This window comes from Arachis duranensis, chromosome 9 (genome assembly GCF_000817695.3).
Source record: "Arachis duranensis cultivar V14167 chromosome 9, aradu.V14167.gnm2.J7QH, whole genome shotgun sequence".
NCBI classification, from domain to species: Eukaryota; Viridiplantae; Streptophyta; class Magnoliopsida; order Fabales; family Fabaceae; genus Arachis; species Arachis duranensis.
In genome coordinates this window covers 34576534-34597623 of record NC_029780.3, presented here as the reverse complement: position 1 = coordinate 34597623, position 21090 = coordinate 34576534, and the positions used below count along the sequence as shown (strand labels likewise).

The 21090-nt window shown below is 37.3% G+C and overlaps 2 protein-coding genes across 2 annotated transcripts; one reads left to right on the top strand and one right to left on the bottom strand.

The window, feature by feature from the left end:
- Positions 1-4757: 4757 nt before the first annotated feature.
- Positions 4758-6970, bottom strand: LOC107465407 (uncharacterized). Its single transcript, XM_016084383.3, has 7 exons — positions 6744-6970; positions 6524-6618; positions 5810-5889; positions 5680-5735; positions 5443-5555; positions 5127-5188; positions 4758-5031 (listed from the first exon to the last, which is right to left on the bottom strand). Exons 1-7 carry the CDS (start codon positions 6871-6873, stop codon positions 4758-4760), a joined length of 810 nt encoding a protein of 269 aa, XP_015939869.1. The 5' UTR covers positions 6874-6970.
- A 1666-nt stretch (positions 6971-8636) lies between these two features.
- LOC107465408 (protein FAR-RED IMPAIRED RESPONSE 1-like) lies at positions 8637-9371 on the top strand. The gene is made up of 2 exons (XM_016084384.1): positions 8637-8723; positions 8841-9371. The coding sequence occupies exons 1-2, from the start codon at positions 8637-8639 to the stop codon at positions 9369-9371; spliced, it is 618 nt and encodes a 205-aa protein (XP_015939870.1).
- Positions 9372-21090: the final 11719 nt, after the last annotated feature.

The window sequence follows — 21090 nt, the reverse complement described above, 5'->3', positions numbered from 1 at the left end:
TGGGCAAAGTATGGACTATCATATATTGCTGGAAAGCCCAGGATGTCTACTTTCCAACGCCGTTGAGAGCGCGCCAATTGGGCTTCTGTGGCTCCAGAAAATCCACTTCGAGTGCAGGGAGGTCAGAATCCAACAGCATCTGCAGTCCTTTTTAGTCTCTGAATCAGATTTTTGCTCAGGTCCCTCAATTTCAGCCAGAAAATACCTGAAATCACAGAAAAACACACAAACTCATAGTAAAGTCCAGAAAAGTGAATTTTAACTAAAAACTAATAAAAATATACTAAAAACTAACTATATCATACCAAAAACATACTAAAAACAATGCCAAAAAGCGTACAAATTATCCGCTCATCAGGCCTCAAGGTGGCAAAATTTGCCAATTTCACGACCTTAGCCAGCTCCTTCTCGAGCTCCTTTACCCTATCCTCCGCCGTAGTAGTCCGACCTTAAGCATCGTTGACTTGCTTCAGGGGGTGGTATCTTGGTTATTAAGGCGTTGGATCTCTTCGCCAGCCTTCTTCAGCTACTTCTCGGCATCCTCCAGCTTTGTTACCACAGTTTTCCCCCAGCCTTCAGCTTAGAAATTTTACGCTGAGCCACTTAATACTTCCCATTTAAAGTCTGGCACTGGGTGAAGACCGACTCCACCTTCCTTGCGATAACAGCAGTTTGGAGAAGGCTCCGATATGTCCATTTGGCTTGTGCTGCCAGGTCTTCATCACAGAAAAACATTTCAGTGCCTGACAGTAGTTGGGAGTCAATAAAGGTGCACACATCGAAGTATTTTTTCATAACGGAAAGATGTTGCCCCGGGCTGGACCTATCATTTTGCTTCTTATGATTGGAAATATCCAATACATCATTGTCCCCTTCCCGAGCTCCGAAGATTTCCCGACCACAACTCCCTTGTCTTTGTCAACCTCGCCAGTAACGCTATGCCCAGGTTGGGGCTCGGGTTGAACATCTGGCTCCTCGGGCTGGGGAATCTCCACCATTGGCCTTGGGAGAATTAGTGGCATCATCATCTCTGTCAGAAAAAAAGTGGGTCATCAAGCGACCAAAGGCGGTGTTCCCACATGCCATCTCAACTGCAAAGAATAACAAAAAAAACAAAAAGTTATGAAGTTGTTATAAAACAGAAATAGATAAGTCAGGAAAACAGAACACGGCTTGGAGAATGCCCCAAATTCACCCATGTGGTCTCGACCGGCATCCAGTGGCCCATCAAGAGATGAGGGTTAAGAAGGTTAGAGCCGAACACATCCAGGAGAACATCGAGAATCTAATGGTTCTCCCAACCTATACCCTCACAAGACACCTTGATTAAGTACTTGGCGCCAACGCCAAAGCTCCAATAAGTCGGGATGCACCTCTCTCCCTCTAGAGTAAGCCAGAAGGGATAACGACCCTAAGCCGGCCTTATTTTGAAGAAAGTTTCTTTGAAGTCATGGAAGGTGTCTGAAGAAGACGAAGATCCTCCGATTTTGTATAGCTTGAAAAGACAAGTACCCCCTTCTTGTGCTTACCCTCCCTAGAGGGATTTGTAAGTAGGAAAAAGAAAAGGAAGACTTTGACAATAGCTGGGAGCTCTAGGTACTCACAAAGCATCTCAAAACTCCGGATAACAGCCCAACTATTTGGGTGAAGTTCGGAGGGGGTAGCATTACATTTATTAAGAGAGCTTGGACAAAAGGTGAAAAAGGAAACCTGACGCCCAGGATGGTGAACAAAGGCACCCACATCTAGTTGAGGACACGGGGACATCAAGTGACATCAAGGTTAAGCTGGCAAATACGTTCCCGGGGGACCCGAAAGTAAGCTCATAGTTTCCCTCCTCGGGACTACCACCACATATTGCTCCCGTATCACAAAGCTCCTGAAGGTCCTCCACAGTTATCTTGAAGGCAATACTCGTCATGTCGGATATATACCATCCATAACAATTCGTGGCCCTAGGCGAGGAGGAGCCATCCCATGAGGTCGCGTCGCCATACCTATAGTGAGGGTACCACTTAAGTTAATCGCAAGGCTGAAGCTAGATCCTAATCCAAAACTAAGTTATCCTACACTAAACCACCCTAGCCTAAACTATGAAAAGGACACCTACGGTACACCCCCTAAAAACTACCTATCAAATGCCATATTCGGAAATGACGACAGCAAAGAAAAGCAGAGCAACAATGGCAAGAAATAAATAAAAGACTACTTACTAGTAATTGTGACACAGAAGGGTGCTGGGAATGGCAAGTCCCTCGTGGCAGCAGTGCGAAATCCGCAGGCAAAGATGGAAGTAGCAGTCGCAGAAGGGAAGATGAAAAAAGTGGGTGAGTGGTGGTGGCAGTTATGGAAAAGGAGGGGAAGAATAGAAATAATAATATAAAACAAAGCTGGTAATTGTAACTGTAGAAAAAGAAGCGCAAAAGGTCAGGGGCAAAATCGACTTTTTTGCGCACTTTCAAATCACACATAAGTGCATTTAATGACCTAAGCATGATAATTGAAGCGACGCCTTCAAAACAGGCGTTAAGGGCAACTCCCATGCGCGAGGAAGCCTGCAGAAGCCCAGACCCGTGACAACGAACCCGCATTGGGTAGAGGCTATCGTTACGAGACCACAAGTAGGTGAATGCCCCAGTCGTGAATCTCACACCCTAATATTCTAATAAAGAAAAATATAAAAATACTAAATCAAACCCTTCATTCTTTCATAATTTAAACTCATGAATTAGAGTAATTTAAGAATTTTAACCTTCCTTTCCTTTCCCTTCTCAACTTCTCAAAACATTTCATTTCTTTTCTTTTTTTTTTTTTTGCAACTCAAAAACACACCATGAAGGCCTTTTAGAAGGAGTTAATTATTAAAAAAAAACATTTTTTACAAAATTTATATATACAAAGTTAAGGAATTATTTAAGAGAAAGCACAAGGACTAACAAGTAAATCAGTCAACTTAAACAAACTCTTTTAATAATTAATTTTAAAATTTTTAAAAATAAAAATTTAAATAATTAGAATTAATTAAATTTTGAATAATTAGGATCCCACAAATAACCTACACACAAATCCTAATTCCTCTTATCCAAGCCTCGTCGTCACTCATAACCACACACCGCACCTCCACCGTACTGCCGCAGCACTAGTGTGCCCCCATCATGATTGTCGTAAGCTCCGCCATTGAATCAGGACTCTTCACGAACCAGAATAACATGCCATCGTGCTGTCGCATTATCGTCTGGCAATCACTGGCCTATCCTCGGTGACGAAACCATCCCAGCCATTGTGCTCCCCATCGAGCTGTTATTGCTGCGTTGCTGTCCTCGTGTGAGATGTGTGTGCGGTCCTTCACGCCATTCACATCGTTGCTGCAGGGAGAAGTCGCGCGAGTGATGCGATTGCACTCCCTCATCCTCCATCGCACCACAGTAGGCCCGTCCTCCCTTGCGTCGCTGCCCTCCCTCCGCCACCATAGTCTTCTTGTGATTTGGACTTTTTCGATGTGATTTCGATAGTTTTTCATGTAATTTAGATTTTCTTCAGATATAATCGGATGTTTTTGGTATATTGTGGATGTTTTGTTATCCTTTAGTAAGAAATGTATTAGAGTTTAGAATGCGGATGTTTCTTTTACAAAGAAAGATATAAAAGAAATATCCAATTACAAAGAAACATCTACAATCGTAAGACTTATGTGATTTAGATTTTTTCTGATGTAATTTGAATTTTTTCCGTGTAAATTAGATTTTTTTTATATAGTTTGGATATTTTTTGTCTTTTAGTAGAAAATGTATTGGTGTTTAGGATGTGAATATTTCTTTTACAAAGAAAGAAACATCCAATTATAAAAAAATATTCACACCCACAAAAATGAATTTAATATGATTTTGAATTTTTTTAATATAATTTGAATTTTTATTTTTTGTAATTTGAATATTTTTTTATATAACTTGAATTTTTTTATTATATTGTAAATTTTTTTAATATATTGTGGAGGTTTTTTTTGTGAGCCTTAGGGGTGCAGTTCAAAATTGGGTGAAGTTGACTGCACTCCTTATTAATTACCTAGCGGAATTGAAGGTTAAAATAAAGCTTTAGTCCCTACAAAAATTTTCTTTTCATTTTAATCCAATAAAATCTTTACCGTAGAATTTATTGTTAATTTGCTCTGTTAAGACTGACATGACATGTTAAAATACTGGAAGAAGCCAAATAAGAACAGGGGCATAATTGAACTTGAGGATACTCAACAAATCTTGTTGCAAGAGGATAGAAGCCATGGTGGCTGCTCGAGTTGGAGGGGGCAGCCGGCAGTGGTGCGAAAGGTGCCACAAGAGAAGGAATGACAGAAAAAATCAACGGAGGAGGTTTATAAGAGAGAAGAATGATTGGAAAAAAGAAAAAGAGATAGTATAACACTGACTTAATTATGGTTAGTTTTGCTTTTTGAAATTAATAATTTTTAAATTTTAAATTAAATTAAATAAATTTTATCCACATGACGTAAAAGTGATTGGAAAGAGCAAGAACTTTCATTTACTCTCAGAGCAACTAATAATTTCTCTTCAACCTTCAATGTCAACATTAACCTGCTGCGTTACAAAATAACGATAGTGATTAAAACAGAAACTTTTTAAATTTTATTAGACCAGTATTAGAAGAAATTTTTATAGGGACCGAAAATTTATTTAAACCAAAAGTTAATTATGAGTGAAAATGGAGAACTATGACCCCCTTAAATAAACAATGTTCAATATGATTCACGATTTGGCAATGTATGGAATCACAGTAGTGCGATCAATTAATTCATTATCAGAAATCTGAGTATTTACCCCAGGTGAGCTCCAACCCAATCTTTGTATGTAAACAGCATCATATGCCTCAATATTCAATCCTGAAGCAAGAAACAGTTGAATCTCATACACAAATCTCTCTGTTCTTGCTCCCAGAAAAGGCCTTGCTGCTTCAGATACTGATGTCTTGAACTCCTCCTGTACCTTTTCGGGTGCATTCATGTGTGACTTCTGCTCTCTTCTGGAAGTTTAAGAATTAGCAGAAATCATAACTGATTTGGGATTTGGCATACTCAAATGATGTTAAATCAGCTAAAGATGCATGAAGAAACTTACTTTGTCAATGATGCATTCATCACTCCAAAAATATGGTAAACAATGATGTCAACATCTTCCTCCTATAATTTAAGCAAAACGGAGGAATAAGTTAAGATGGACAACTATGCAATCTTCTATTGCCCTTTTATTTCTCATTCACTAATCAAAAAGACGGGAGTGAGAAACCGGAAATTTCATTCATAATTTGGCAGCATTTTGCTAGTGAACTTTTTCTTTTTTTCCCCCAGTTACAATAAAGAATCAGAGAGCAGCAAGCAAATTAAACCAACCAAAGAGAATTCATAAAAAACATTAATATGGTACATTCATTAACCTGAATAAGAGCTTGAATTTCCCTTCTTAACCAACTCTGAAGCCAGCTGTTTGGCTGACAATACTTACGAGATTTCCAATAATGTGATATATTGAATACGTCATCCAAGAAACCTAATCAAAGTTAAAAGCAAAGAATATACTCATATAAAGATAACTAAGATGGATATGAAGTAGAAGACAGACAGACCATTATTGAGCACAAAATTTGTTAAATAAGCAGCTGTAGAAGGAAGACCTTGTTCAGTGTAATAGCATTGCAATCTATATCTGTGAGCTCTCGACAATGTAAAACTGCATACACAACTATAAGGGCTCAGTAAAGATACTTCTACTGAAACTTTAACAGACTTACTGATCAGACAAACCTATACTCAAAATCTTCATTTACATAATGCCGCTGAAAACAACTTCCATCAACTCCATGTATTATAGAAAAGTTTTCTGTCTGCATATTAGAGAAACAAGTACAAAGTCAGCAGCACATTTTATCAACTAAAGACTCAATTTGGCCCGTGAATGCCATAATCACATGAGTCAAATTTTTGGGGGACCATTGAGTCACAGAATTCAATTAACCATAGGGAACTGTTCGGGTCAATTGAAATTTGAAGGATCAAATTCAGTAACAATTAACTACGGGGAACTAACTACTCGAGGTCAGTTGAAATATGAGGATCAAATTGAGTCACAAGTGAAATTTGAGAAACCAAATTCAGTGCTTATTCCCATGTTATCCGATCATAAGTCAATAATAACCTTCAAAACATTTTGGATCCCAAAACTGGGAGCAATTAGAAGTCCATGATTAAAATTCTTATAAAGGGGATTACTTTAGTGGCCAAAGAAACAACAATAAGAATAATAATTATCTATCTTGTGCCTTAAGGGCATATGCTAAGTTTACAAATTTAAAAAATTTTCATTAAAAATATAAAAAATTTAAATTTCTAATGCATTTGTTTTGCATTAATTAAATGAAAATATTTAAAACTTTTCACTGGTAAATTTATCATCTGCTTTTAAGACACATGTTAGCTAAACCCTGAATGTATTTCCAGAAATTTGAAAAATTAGGAAACCTTGCAAAGGGGGCATTTGACAGAAGAAGGTTGAGAACGGTGCTTGCTGGCAACCACCTTGGTCCAGCGTAAAATGCAATTGAAGCAAAACTTATCTGCAACACAAAAGAACAAGCTTAGTTACTAAGTATCATCCCAATGAATCTCCTCTTGGTATTAAACCAGAATTTTCCCCAAAACAAATTATTTGTTTAATGGCGTCCGAACGAAATGAAATTACGGAAGCATTTGTCGAGGTAGGAAGGTTGAAGAGTGGGTCCTAAGCAAATTGGGCAGCAGCTTCCGGTGTCAGTGTCGTCCTCCGACGAGAGCGACTTGATAACGTGAATCGCCGCCGCGTCGTCTTCCATGTTCTGCTCTTGATTCTGCAGACTTTACACTTTCATCGCAATCATCAAACACTCTTCCGCTTTTTCATAATTTTCTTTTATTGAGTTATTTTAACTTTTTTAAGTTATTCAGTTAATTGGTGGCATTTACGTTGGTCCCCAATCTTTGTCTAACACAATTGAATATATATATATATATATTTACAAAAGCATCCTTAGTCTATTATTGCAACATCAATATTGTATCTCTTCTCCATTACAATAATAATTTAATATTGATTATTTATTATTATATCTCTATTTTTTATTGTGTCATTTAAAATTATATTAATAATTAATTTAAATATTAAATAAAATAATTAGTCTTTTAAATAAGAAAACAAAAAAAAACCTAAAACCTCTTAAAGTTTACATGGAGCACGCAAATTTTATTAGAAGCAGCAATGACGATTCAGATGGTGACACAAAAAAATGTAGAAATAGCTACGCTTTAAAAGTGCTACAATAATAAAATTATGTAGCCACGCTTCAAAAGCGTGCTAATTTCTCTCTATGGTTATACTTTTTAAGTGTGGCAAAAAAAACGTGACCAAATCTCGAATTAATTGTCACCCTCATAAAAGCGTGGCCGTATACCCTTTTCGCCACGCTTTTCAAGCGTATAAAAGAAGTGACCAAATCTCTAATCTATCGCCACCTTCGTAAAAGCGTGGCCATTGATCACTTTTGGCCACGCTTTTAAAGCGTCGCAAGAAAAAAGCGTAGCCATAGGCCTTTTTTCTTGTAGTGCCGGTAAGTCTTCTCTAATGCATGAATATTGTATTTTATCACGTAACTTCTTCTTCCTTCCATATTAATGGTTCTCTATTCTTTTTTCATAGATTTAAACCTGTTTCTTACACATAATTGTCGATATTTCTTGCCTGTACATTAATGTTTCTTCTTCCTTTTGTTTTCTTAATTGATATTGGTGTTTGATAGCATAAGAGAGATTGTCTTCTACAGTTTCAATGCTTTCTTTTAATTTTTTTTATTTTAGAATTTGAAAAATTTTAAAAAAAATATAGAACCAAAACAGTGTTATTATTTCATGTTAGTGGTCTCTACACTTTGTTTTATTAGAATACTATTTATTTTATATTTTTTTGGTTACTAACAAAATTGTTTAGCAGGATTTTGAAGTGGATGATAAAATCGAAGAAAGAATATTCTTTGATGAGATCATAGAAGAGTCAGTTGATAGATAGGAATTTCAAGAAATGTATCAAGATGAAATTGAGCAAGAAGCTGTGAATTCTAAGAATTTAGGAAAACAAAAATTGTAAGCAATGGTTAATGGGAACGATTTTTCACATCAGGTGAATGAAGTATATCAAATAGATGATATTGAAAATATTGTCATGGTTGATTTTTTGAACATAGGTTCTCATGAGATGGAATATTTTCATTTTTCTAATTTTCAGATAGCATTTGATTTCTATAACCATTATGCAAAATCTGTTGGTTTTGGTGTTAGAAAAAGTAAAACTTAGAAAAATAGTAAAGGAGAATATGTGAAGCAATTGTTTGTGTGCTCTTGTGAGGGATTTAGACCAGAGAAATATTATAATATGTAAAACAGGAAAAAGGAGCCAAAATCTGAGACTCATTATGGTTGCCTGGCTAGGTTTGTAGTTCGTTTTGTGGCTTACACTGGAAGATGACATGTGGCTTTGTTTGTTGAATCGCACAATCATGATTGCCTTAATCGTAGGTTAGTTGGTTTCTTTCCTACACATAGAAAAATGGCAGAAGCTAATGCTAGTGAAATGAACAACATGAAGGATGCAGGCGTTAGCACACCCCGTATATATGCTATGTTAGCTAATCAAGTAGGTGGTTATGAGAATGTTAATTATACCTTGAGAGATATGTATAATAAGATTTCTAGGCGAAGGCATCCTGTCCTAGGTGATGCGACAGCAGCATAGCAATACCTCAAAAACCAGAAAGTAGAAGATCCTTACCTCTATTATGAGCACATAGTTGATGTTAAAGGGGTATTGCAAGCTCTATTTTGGTGTGATGGAAGAAGCCAATTAGATTATGAAGTATTTGGAGATGTGCTTGCTTTTGATGCGACATATAAGAAGAACAAGTTGTGTCCGGTAGTAGTGTTTTTCGGTGTGAATAATCACAACCAAACAGTGATATTTGGAAGTGCTTTAGTTACTGATGAGAGTAAGGAGGTCTATGTATGGTTATTACAACAACTATTGACAGTTATGAAGGAAAAAACACTTGTATCTGTGATTACAGATGGTTTTCCATCAATAAAGTTTGCAATTGAGGCGGTATTCCCAAATGCCCATCATAGATTATGTGCTTGGCACCTCATTCAGAACGCTACAAGTAATGTTGGAAACCCAAAATTCACATTTATGTTTAAGAAGTGTATGCTAAGAGATTACAAGATTAGTGTGTTTGAGCAGAAGTGGTTTGAAATAGTTGAGGAGTTTGGTGTAGCGGAAAAGAATTAGATTATTGACATGTACAAGAAAAGGCATATGCGAGCCATTGCACATATTCGAGGCAAGTTTTTTGCAGGACTTAGGACAACTTCTCGATGAAAAAGTTTGCACTATATTATTACAAAACATGTTAACTCGCAATATAATTTGGTTGATTTCATAAAACATTTTAAGCAGTGTCTTACCTGCCTACGATATAAGGAGGTTAAAGCTAACTATGTTTCCATATGTGGTCATTCGGTACTTAAAACAGCTTTGGAACCTCTGGAAAGGTCTGCATCAAATGTCTATACATGAGAGATATTTTTTATATTTCGACCAATGCTTGTTAGGACTGCAAGAATGAAGGTTGTGCAAAATGTGGCATTTGAATCATTTGTACTTTATACAATACGTAAATATGGAAGTCTAAATAGTTCATAGGAAGTGTCTGTGGATAACGAAATGACAAAATTCAATTGTTCATACTTAAGGATAGATTCTTTTGGAATTTCGTGTGAGCATATAGTTTGTGTGCTGGTGTTTCTTAACATCCTTGAGCTGCCAAAGTCTCTTGTGTTCACAAGGTGGTCACAAGCACTTTCGATTCAAGTGGCGTTACTTGGGACTCTATAATATTGAGTCAATATGGATGCTTGATGGATTGGTGTCGGCAACTGTCCTATGTCGCTAGTCGAAGGCAGGAGAGATTCCACCTTGCTCAAGACACTATTATGAGCCTAATCGAAGATTTCAACAAGATTGAAGATGAACAAAAAAAGCAAGTTGGTGTTGAAGCTGATGGTTCAGATGATATTTTTCTTAAGAATCCACAAAATTGTAGATCTAAGTGTCGTCCAGGTGAGAAGGTAAAAAAAAACCACAACATACGATGTGGTATTTGTCGCATGGAAGAGCACAATAAAAAATTTTGTCCATTGGCAAAGGACATTCAGTAGACCAATGCGAGTTGTATAACTTCTCATGGCATAAATGGGAACCCTTTTGAGGAAGGTTTTGATGCAGATGCATAAATGGTAATATTTGGTTTAATGATTTGCGTACCACAAGATGTTAATTATATAATTTTCATTAATAAGAGTGGAGATTGATGATAGTGTGCTCAATAAAATAGTAAAATAGCAGAACAATAGTAATAATAAATCAACACAATTGGATATAAAACTGAATAATATGTAGTGAATAAGGAGAGAATCAACAAGAAAAATAGAATAAAGTAGTAACCAATTCTCCCTGTTCGAGTCAGGGATGACTCCACTCAATTACCAAAAATCAATTCCCCTCACCACTACTCCTACCTACCTTTACATACTCCCAATTATGTTACATAACAACCCAATACCAATGTTTCCCTTCTACGCACCCTTCTCATGCATGGTAGTCTCGCATCCATACTGCAGGTCTCTTATTTCTTTTGCTTTTCAACCCATCTCTATTATTTGCCCCAACTTCTTCCTCAGACTCTGATTGTTGACTCGGCCCTTTGTTATTTGGGCCGTCATTCGTATCAACCACTCCCCTGTCGACAATGACCTTGTCCTCAAGGTCTACATCGGGATACATTGATAAACCATTATTTTATGATTTATATTGTGTTTAATTGAGTGGTTTTATCAAGTCTTCACCCACTTATTCATATGATTTGCATGTATTTACAATCCCTTCCTAAAATTGTTCTATGATTGAAAATTTGCTTCCTAAAGATCTTTTAATTGTATATTTTTATTCTCCTTTATACCAGTCAATGCTGTGATCTGTGTGTTAAGTGTTTCAGGCTTCATTGGGCAGGAATGGCTTAGAGAATGGAGAGGAAGCTTGCAAAAATGGAAGGAACACAAGAAATTGAGGAGATGATCAGCGAGAAATGACGCGGGCGCATGGCTCACATGACAGCGCGAAATGGAGGAAATCGCAGTGACGCGCTCGCGTGCCTGACGCGAACACGTGGATTGGAAGCTGTACGAGTGACGCGAATGCGTGGACGATGCGCACGTGTGGCACGGAAAACACTGAGTGACGCGAACGCGTGGATGACGCGGTCGTGTGACGTACGCGATCTGCAGAATTTACAGAAGTCGCTGGCGTGGATTCTGGGCCGCGTTTTAACCCAGTTTTTGGCCCAAAAATGCAAATTAGAACCAGGGAACATGCAGAAACGAAAAACAACTCTCATTCCGCATAGTTTTTAGTTTTAGATCTGATTTTACTCTTCCTCTAGGTTTTTCTTTACACTCATAATTTAGGATTTAAAGATTTTAGCTTTGGTTATTGAGAAGAGTATACCTCCGGAACTGGTCATTCTAGTTTGTTTACTTACTTTTTACTTACTCTTTCATATCCTTAATTTGTCCAGAGTTAAAATTGGATTATTTTTAGAATTTATTAATACAAAGACTATTTTTATTTTTAATTAATCTCTTTGATTATTGTTTATCATGTCTCTTTTTATTTCCCCTTTTAATTTTGTGAAGTCTACATTTATGATAATGGAGTAGTGTCCCAACTTGATTGGGAGTTGATTAACAGGAGAACCTTGAGTTGGAATACTCAAGAGTTCAATTGTAATTGGTTCATTGTTGGTTGGCTTGTTAGTCACTAACTCTAATCCTTCTTAAGGGAGAGGATTAGGACTTGTGAATAGAAGTTGACTTTTAACTTGACTTTCCTTCATTCGTTGAGGGTTAACTAAGTAGAAACAACTACTAATTATTAATTGATCTTGAGAAAATTCCAACAAGGATAGAACATCCGATTAATCTTCTCCCGGTTAAGATTTTTATTTAAATTGCATAAATTCTCTGATTTAATTTCCTGTTTATCAAACTCAAAACCATTTTGGAAAACCTCTGATTAATAAAATAGCACATCTTTCTGTAACTCGTTGGGAGACGACCTGGGATTCATACTCCCAGTATTTTAATTCTAAATTTTGTGACAACTCTTTTCTAAATTGACAAGTGAATTTTTGCTGGTTAAGAGCTGTACTTGCAACGCTATTTTTCTTAATAATTCTTAATCTGCCAATTTTCGCCACGTCATACATCTTCACAAGTTCTGTCCAGCTCACCCAAGTAGCTTCTTCCCGGGGCACTCCTTGCCATTCCACCAAAACCTGCACCTAATATTGCTCATCCTCATGCTGCAATACTCGGATATCAATGATTGCCGCCGGGTTGGGGGTCAAAGGGAAGGTTCACAGGGAGTTGGTTTACCCCAACTACTAATGTAGGATCACCCTTGAATTCCTTCATCATCGAAACATGGAAGACTGGGTGAATGGCACTATCAGCCGGAAGCTCTAATTTATAAGCCACTGCCCTCACTTGTTATAGAAGTTTAAAAGGCCCATAGTACCGGTTGCTCAATTTCAGGTTGCCCCGGTTTACCACTGATCCTTGACGATACGGTTGCAATTTCAGCAATACCCATGCCCCCACTTGAAAATATTTTTCACGCCTAACCTTATCAGCCCTACGCTTCATACGTTCTTGAGCCTTGTTGAGCTGATAATGTAATTCCAAGTCCAAAGCCTGCCTGACCTTGAGCATATCATCCACATCTTGCACTGGTGATGACTAATTAACATACTCCGAAATGGTGCAAACAGCAAACCCATACAAAGCTTCATAAGGAGACATTTCAATGGTGGAACGGAAGAAAGTGTTGGAGCAATACTCTGCCCACATGAGATACAATGACCATTTGGCTTGATGAGCATCTGTAAATACACGTAAATACTGTTCCAATGTTCTATTAACAACTTCCGTCTGCCCGTTCGTCTAGAGGTGATACGCAATGCTATACAATAGTCTTGTACCGCAACTCTCAAACAATTGTTTACAAAAACGGCTAAGAAAAAGGGGATCTTTATCTGAGACAATCGATGATGGAAATCCATGGTATCGAACAACACTATTGAGAAATTTCTGTGCAACTACCTTGGCTGTGAACCCTGGTTTCAATGGAGCAACTCGAGCAATTTTACTTAAGCGATCCACCACGACCATGACTGTTGTGAAACCTTCGGAGTTGGGTAGTTTAGTGATAAAATCCATGCTAACCCCTTCTCATGGCCTAGCTGGAATCGGTAGTGGTTGTAAGAGCCCTTGAGGACGCACTGGAATGTATTTTGTGCTCTAGCACTCTATACAGTGGTCGATAAAACGAATGACATCCTTGCGCATTTCTGGCCAGAAAATGTCTCACTCAACCTCTTATAAGTCTTCAAAATGCCCCATGGCCTGCTGTGATGGACGAATGGAACTAATGTAAAAGAGTCTCCCTCAAATTAGCATAATCAGGAACCCATATGCTGTTCCGGTATAACAAAATCCCATCCTTATAATCAGAGTGTAGTTCTCCCGCACGAGCCCCATCTTGAAATTATTGCATGTCTTCACTTTGCTGAGTGGCTCGCAGCAGTGTCGGTATGACGGCGGATTGAACTGTTGTGAAGGCTTGGAATTGAGCAGCTGGGGCATCCTCACCCTGCCTAGACAATGCATCTGCTGCTTGGTTAAATTTACCTGGTCTAAATTCAATGTCAAATATCCAGGGTCAAGATCACTTGCGTTTTAAGTTCTCGCAACCCTTGATGATCCGTCTTGATCACAGACCGCCTTCCCAACAAATAGTGGTGCCACTTTGCTACTGCCTGGGTGACAGCGTACAGTTCTCTCACATATGCTGATGCTTGGGTCAGCCGTGCTCCCAACTTTTTACTGAAGAATGTGATCAGGTGTCCCTCCTGAGACAGAACTGCACCAATCCCTGTGCTCGATGCATTCGTTTCCATGACAAAAGGCTTCAAAAAATCAGGCAAAGTAAGGAGAGGAGTTTGCGTCATCAAGTTCTTCAAGTGGGAGAAAGCATGGTCAGCTGCCTCTATCCATTGAAATGCATTCTTTTTAAGTAGCTCAGTCAGGGGATAAGCAAGTTTGGCATAGTTTACTACGAATTTACGATAATACCCTGTAAGGCTTAAGAACCCTCTTAATTGTTTTACTGATTTAGATGGAGGCCAAGCCACAATTGCCTCCATTTTTGTCGGATCAATCTTAACCCCTTCTCCTGAAATGACATGGCCGAGATACTGTATTTGCTGCCTCATAAAAGAGCACTTCGATCACTTTACAAAGAACTGATTCTCCCTTAAAACATGTAAGGTTTGCGCCAAATGCTCAATATATTCTTCCTTGGTACGACTGTATACCAAGATGTCATAAAAAAACACAGCAACAAATCTCCTCAAGAAGGGAAGAAAAAGTTTGTTCATCGTCGCTTGGAATGTAGAGGGCGCATTGGTGAGTTTGAACGGCATTACTACAAATTCATAGTGGCCTGTATGAGTTTGAAAGGCTGTTTTGCTAATATCTTGCTCCTTCATTCGAATCTGGTGATACCCACTACGTACATCAATTTTTGAAATATATATAGCACCATGTGATTCATCTAAAATTTCTTTAATGGTAGGGATGGGAAACTTATCTTTAACTGTAATGAGGTTGAGTGCTCTGTAGTCCACACAAAACCTCCAACCGCCATTCTTCTTTTTTAAGAGCACTGGGCTAGAGAATGTGCTTTGGCTGTCTCGTATCACTCCCATTTGCAACATCTCTGCTACCAATCTCCCCATCTCTTCCTTTCGGAAATGGAGATATTTGTAAGGCCGGATTCTAATCAAAATTGCCTCTGGAGTTAAATGAATAGGGTGGTCTATCTCCCGATGTGGTGGAAGCTTCTTTGGCTCTTCAAAGACTTCACCAAATTTTTGCAGCATGGCACTAATTTTGGCCTCCTTTGGTTCCTCTTCCTGAATCTCTCCAGATTCCACAGCCTCCAAATGAAACAAAGAGGCAATCGCCTTACTATCATTAAGCTTTTTGAGCTCTCGAAAATTCAACCCTGCCTCCCTCAGTAGCCTTTCACCCCGAAAGATCACCCAAGTCCCATCAACCTTAAACTTTATAAAGAGCTAGAGATAATTGATTCTAATGGTTCCTAACTTCATCATCCAGTGGACTCTGAGAACGACGTCGGCCCCCTTCAAATCCAACACATAAGCGTCAATAGCAAATTCATATCCCTGCACCCTGAGAGAGAAATCCTTGCATTTAGCCCCGCAACAAATAGAATCCCCATTGCCTACCATGACTTGAAGAGTGGTAGTAGATGAAAGAGGCAAACTCGATTTCTTAGCCACAGAAGTTTTGATGAAGTTGTGGGTACTCCCTCCATCAATTAAGATGGTAAGTGACTTGTTCTCATGTGTACCCAGCACCCTGAAGGTCTTTGGATGGAATTCCCTTTTTAACGCATTAAGACTGATTTTTGGAATTGGGTTTTCTTCCTCCTCCCCGTCATCATCAGGGTCTGAGTCCGGGTCCTCTGTCTTCGGTTTCTTCGGTCCTTGTAGCAACTCTCTCAACTCTTCTTTGCAAACAAGCAGCTAAAATGTGGCTTTGCAATAGTGGCCAACATGGTACTTCTCATCACAATAATAACACAACCCTTTCTCACGGCGTGCACAGATGTCAGCAGTGCTCAACTTCTTGAAGGGTGTTGTTGTGGGTGTAGTGGTTGGCTTGGATGAGGTAGAAGATGGTGTCATTGGGAAGGGAGCATTCTTGGATTTCAGTGAGTTGGGTGTTTGAGAGATTGGGTTAAGGGTTCGATTAGGTATAAAATGGGTCAGGTTGTGGTATTGATTAGGTTTGTTCCGGTTAATGCCCAAGGCAACTGCATGCTTTTGTTCATGTAATTTGGCAATGGACACTGGTAAACCCACTTATTCATGTAAATTGCATGGTTTTACTATTCCTTATTTGTTTTATGATATATGAGAAAACATGTTTCCTATGCTTTAAAAATAATAAATTTAATTATCCTTTATTACCATTTGATGCCGTGATTTGTGTGTTAAGTATTTTCAAGTTTCATAGGGCAAGAATGACTTAGAGGACAGAAAAGAAACACGCAAAAATGGAAGGAACGCACAAAATGGAGTTTTTGAAGAATCGGCAGCGACGCGAACGCGTGGACTACGCGGACGCGTGCTTAGCGCAAAAAGCAGCGACGCGAACGCATGGACGACACGGACGCATGCCTTGAGCAGAACGCAATTGACGCGTACGCTTGATTGACGCAAACGCGCGGAAGAGCAAAACTCCAGATGACGCGAACGCGTGACCCACGCGTACGCGTGACAGACGCCATGTGCAGAAATTGCAGAAAACGTTCCTAGCGATTTCTGAACCCTCTTTTGGCCCAGATCCAAGTCCAGAAGCACAGATTAGAGGCTATAAATTGGGGAATCCATCCATTTAACAAGAAGAGAATTGAACAACATTCAAATTCACAATTTTAGAATTAGATGTAGCTTTTAGAGAGAGAGGTTCTCTCTCCTCTCTCTCTCTCTTTGGATTAGGATTAGAATTTCTGTTAGGATTAGGATTTCATCTTCTTTAATCACAGGTTCAATGTTCCTTTTACTTATTTTCTCAATTTGGTTTATGAACTTTTTATGTTTGGATTGATTTTTCTTTTATTAATGCAATTTGAGGTATTTCAGATCTATGATTTTATTTAGCTTTTTACATTCTTAGCTTTGGTTGATTAATTGGAGACACTTGAGTTATCAAACTCAGCTGTTGATTGAAATTGGAATTACTGATTGATCTAGATCACTCTAAAGCTAGTCCTTCCATAAGGATTGACTAGGACTTTAGGATCAAGCTAATTAGTCCACTTGACATTCCTTTGTTTAGTAAAGGCTGACCAAGCGGGATTAAAACCCAATTCTCATCACACCCGATAAGGATAACTAGGATAGGACTTCTAATTTTCATACCTTGCCAAGAGTTTTTTCATTATTAATTTATTTTCTGCAATTTATTTCTCTTGTTCAAACCTTTTAAAAACCCAAAAATACTATTTTCCATAACCAATAATAAAATACACCCCCTGTAATTCCTTGAGAAGATGACCCGAGGTTTGAATACTTCGGTTATTTATTTTTTATTGGGTTTGTTTAAGTGACAAACAAAACTTTTGTACGAAAGGATTCTCTATTGGTTTAGAAGCTATACTTACAACGCGATTATATTTGTGAATTTCTTCACTGATAGAAATTCGATTGTCAGACACTGCTTGAACATAGGATGTGGGCTGGGCTATCAACAAATCACACTTCAAATTCTCCTGGAGCATAGCTAGAAATAATCCATTCCTCACTTAGTCCAGAAACTCTGTTAGTCAATTCTTTAAATTGACCTTGGTACTCATCCACTGTGTCGCTTTGCTTCAGATCCTTACTAGCGGTTCGTGGATCATAGAAAACATTCTTCCCAAATCGGAGAACCATAGCATCGAGAAAGGACTCTCAATTGTACGTGATGTTGTTGTTGATCCCCCAACGGTACCAGGCGTAAGCGGCTCCCACCAAATGGAAGGACAACACCCGAATTCTTTGCTCGATCGGCATAGCAAAAGTCTCCAAATACTGCCAAGCTCGGAACACCCAGTCATCTACACCCTCACCTTCAAACATGGGAAGATCAGCGACCTTTGCCTTTACACCACGAGCCCAATGCCACTCCGTTCCTCCTCCATCATCACCATGGCCAGACTCAGCTACCACCGCGTTGTCTCTTGTGATGCTGTGCTCGTCGACTTTGAGCTTCAATTTCAAGCTCTCTCGCAGCATCTTCTCGATTGATCGTATCGACGAGTCCATGGAGGGTGAGCTGCGTTTGGCTGTCGGCAATCCGCTTGTTGGCCTCAACAAGTCCTCGCGTTAGCGTCAAAACCTCGTGCTTGTTGAAGAGTGTCAACCCCTCCAAGCGTCTCAGGTGAGTTTCATCCGTCATTCTCCGGAAACTCTCTCAACGAAAGTACTAATTGATAGTGTGCTCAATAGAACAGTAAAATAGGAAAACAATAGCAATGATAAATCAACACAATTGGATATAAAACTGAATAATGTGTAGTGAATAAGGAGAGAATCAACAAGAAAAATAGAATAATGCAGTAACCAATTCTCCCTATTCGAGTCAGGGATGACTCCACTCAATTACCAAAAATCAATTTCCTTCACCATTATTCCCACCTCCCTTTACATACATCCAATTCTGTTACATAACAACCCAGTACCAATGTTTCCCTACTACGCACCTTTCTCATATATCGTAGTCTCGCATCCATGTTGGAGGTTTTTTATTTCTTTTGCTTTTCATCCGATTTCTATTATTCGGTCTAACTTCTTCCTCAGTCTCTAATTCTTGACTCAAGCCTTTGTTATTTGGGCCGTCATTTGTATCATTGATCAATATTTTGTTTGCAGGGATTTTGGACATCTGATATTGAGAAAGATTATGAAAAATAAGAGTTTTGAGCAGAAGGTTCTTATGCAAGTGCCGACATGAAACTTAGTAAAGAGTTCTCATTATAATATTACATTATTTTATTATGTGCTAATTGAATAAAACTTGGGTAATAGAATTTTGTGTATGAATTTTCATGATGAATTTGGTAATTCAGTAGAATTTGATGAATAAATCTCTAAATTTGTTTTGGTGAATAAAATTCTAGGCATTATGCAGTAGAATTTGGCTTGCTATCTAATGATTTTCTTATCTTGGAGAAATATGTGCATGATGCACGAAATGTATGTATTTCATTTTGGATTTCAACAGAATTTTTTTTATGCATTTCAAAATTTCTTTCACAAATAAAGCATGTATTTCGTTTTAGTATAAAATGGAATTAGAGGAATATGTGCATGATGCATGAAAGGCTTCCTAGTTATGGCATGAGAGTATTATGACAATGTGATTATGTATTTTTTGAGACACAAGTGTCTAAATGTTGAAATGATAAAGAATCATGTGTGAATCTTTAACTAATCATTTTCAACTTGAGATTTGTATCTCAAAAATAATCAGTACAATATGAATTGTTTGTATAAGAACAACACTTCCAATATTATTATGACCATCTCTGCAATTGTTACTATAATGTAACTAACTTTTACCAAAATTCTATCTTGGAATATAATTTGAGAATTGGTAATTGATGTAATTTCATTGATGGTGCCTTATGAATTTTTGGATTTCTTTAAAAGAACACATGATGAATTTATTCCTAGATATCTAAATATTATGATTATAATATTAATCCTTGGCACATACTATTTAGATGATAATAAATGAGCATAAAGTTACAATTATTTACTCACACCGATAATCAAATTAATACACAAACCTAATATATTATGATATCTATTCTTATACAAACACACATGTTTCATTGAAAAAATAAAGATAGCAAAATATTATTAATCTCTATATTTATTACCAATATAAAAATGTACCAAAGTGTTCAGACCAAACAAATTTTTTCTTTTAAAATAATAATTCAATAAATAAATTATAAATATCACTACTCTCATTCATAATTAAAGAATAAAGATAATTTTTCAAATAATAACTAAATATATAAAAATGTGGGTTTTCATGCTATTCACTCTAAAGCATAGTCCAAAAGTTATTACTCTTTTTCTCAAACTCATATTTGTGGTTATTGAATATTCTCAACAAAAGATCTACCACAACAGATGTTCGAATATATTGTTCATTTAGCTGTAAATATGGATTCATTAGTTAAATAATATACTCAGCATGTATATAATTAATTAATATGTCTTTGAAACTTGTAATTTTCGACACCGTGGGATTAAACTTCTCTCTTATAGACAACCAATAAAGAACTGAGAGACCAGAGTCACGACTAAAAGTTCAGTGGTAATATTAAATAGTTAGTGTCAATAAAAAAATCACTTTAATTAATTCTTCTTGAAATCTTTTCTTTCAGGAATGTCATCTTTTAGGTAATGTCCAGACGTTACCATATCTAATAATTTTATAGCCTGAAAATTTTATTCATGACAAGACTATTAAAATTCATGTATTATTTTACATATCTATGTATAAAGAAATGGGTTACGAACACCTCACTAAGGATTTCATAATTTTTTGTTATGGCTAGGGTGGAAACAGGCTAGGTTTTGCTCTTAACAGGCTTGGCCAATCATACAGTTAATTGGCCTGAGCCTGTTATAGACTCTTTATAAAGTACTAGGCCTGACCTGTTATTCAGCCTGGTCTGGCCTGAAGCCTATTAAAAGGCCTAATAATTTTTTTTTACAAAAATAAAAATATTATTTAAAAAATTATTTTTAATAAAAATATTTATATGTAATTGTTCATATTCTAGTCCAATATTATGGTCATAATTTTGTTAATACTAAATAACTATTTATATATTTAATTATATTTTAATAGGCTCAAGCAGGTCTGACAGGCCAATAAGACTAATTAGTAAGCTTGAGCCTGGCCTATTAACGTATTAAGATTTTTAAAAGAGTCTGGACCTCTGCCTATTTTATAACATGCCAGGTCAAACACAGGTCAGGCTGCAGGCCCCTAGCAGGCCGCCTGGTCTTTTTCCACTCCTAGTTATGGCTCAACTTTATCGTTGTCCTGACCACAGTGCTAACATTATTTTCCATGTGGTATGAGCATATTTTGAGCTATAAATACTCTTTTTAAAATTCTCTTTGCTTTATTTTTTTCATTAGTTTCACAATCATTTTACAATAAATGAGTGAATACAAGCTATTTGGTGCATAAAATAAAACAATATATGCCATATTTGAGATTAACTTGAGTAA

Bases quoted from the DNA above. Each gene is read 5' to 3' on its own strand.
- LOC107465408 (XM_016084384.1), top strand. From the start codon at position 8,637: ATGGCAGAAGCTAATGCTAGTGAAATGAACAACATGAAGGATGCAGGC. The intron at 8,724-8,840 runs GTAGGTGGTTAT...CTCAAAAACCAG, and splicing joins ATGCTATGTTAGCTAATCAA to AAAGTAGAAGATCCTTACCT.
- LOC107465407 (XM_016084383.3), bottom strand. From the start codon at position 6,873: ATGGAAGACGACGCGGCGGCGATTCACGTTATCAAGTCGCTCTCGTCG. The intron at 5,890-6,523 runs GTTTCCTAATTT...TCTAATATGCAG, and splicing joins TCAAATGCCCCCTTTGCAAG to ACAGAAAACTTTTCTATAAT. The intron at 5,189-5,442 runs GTTAATGAATGT...CTTAAATTATAG, and splicing joins AAATTCAAGCTCTTATTCAG to GAGGAAGATGTTGACATCAT.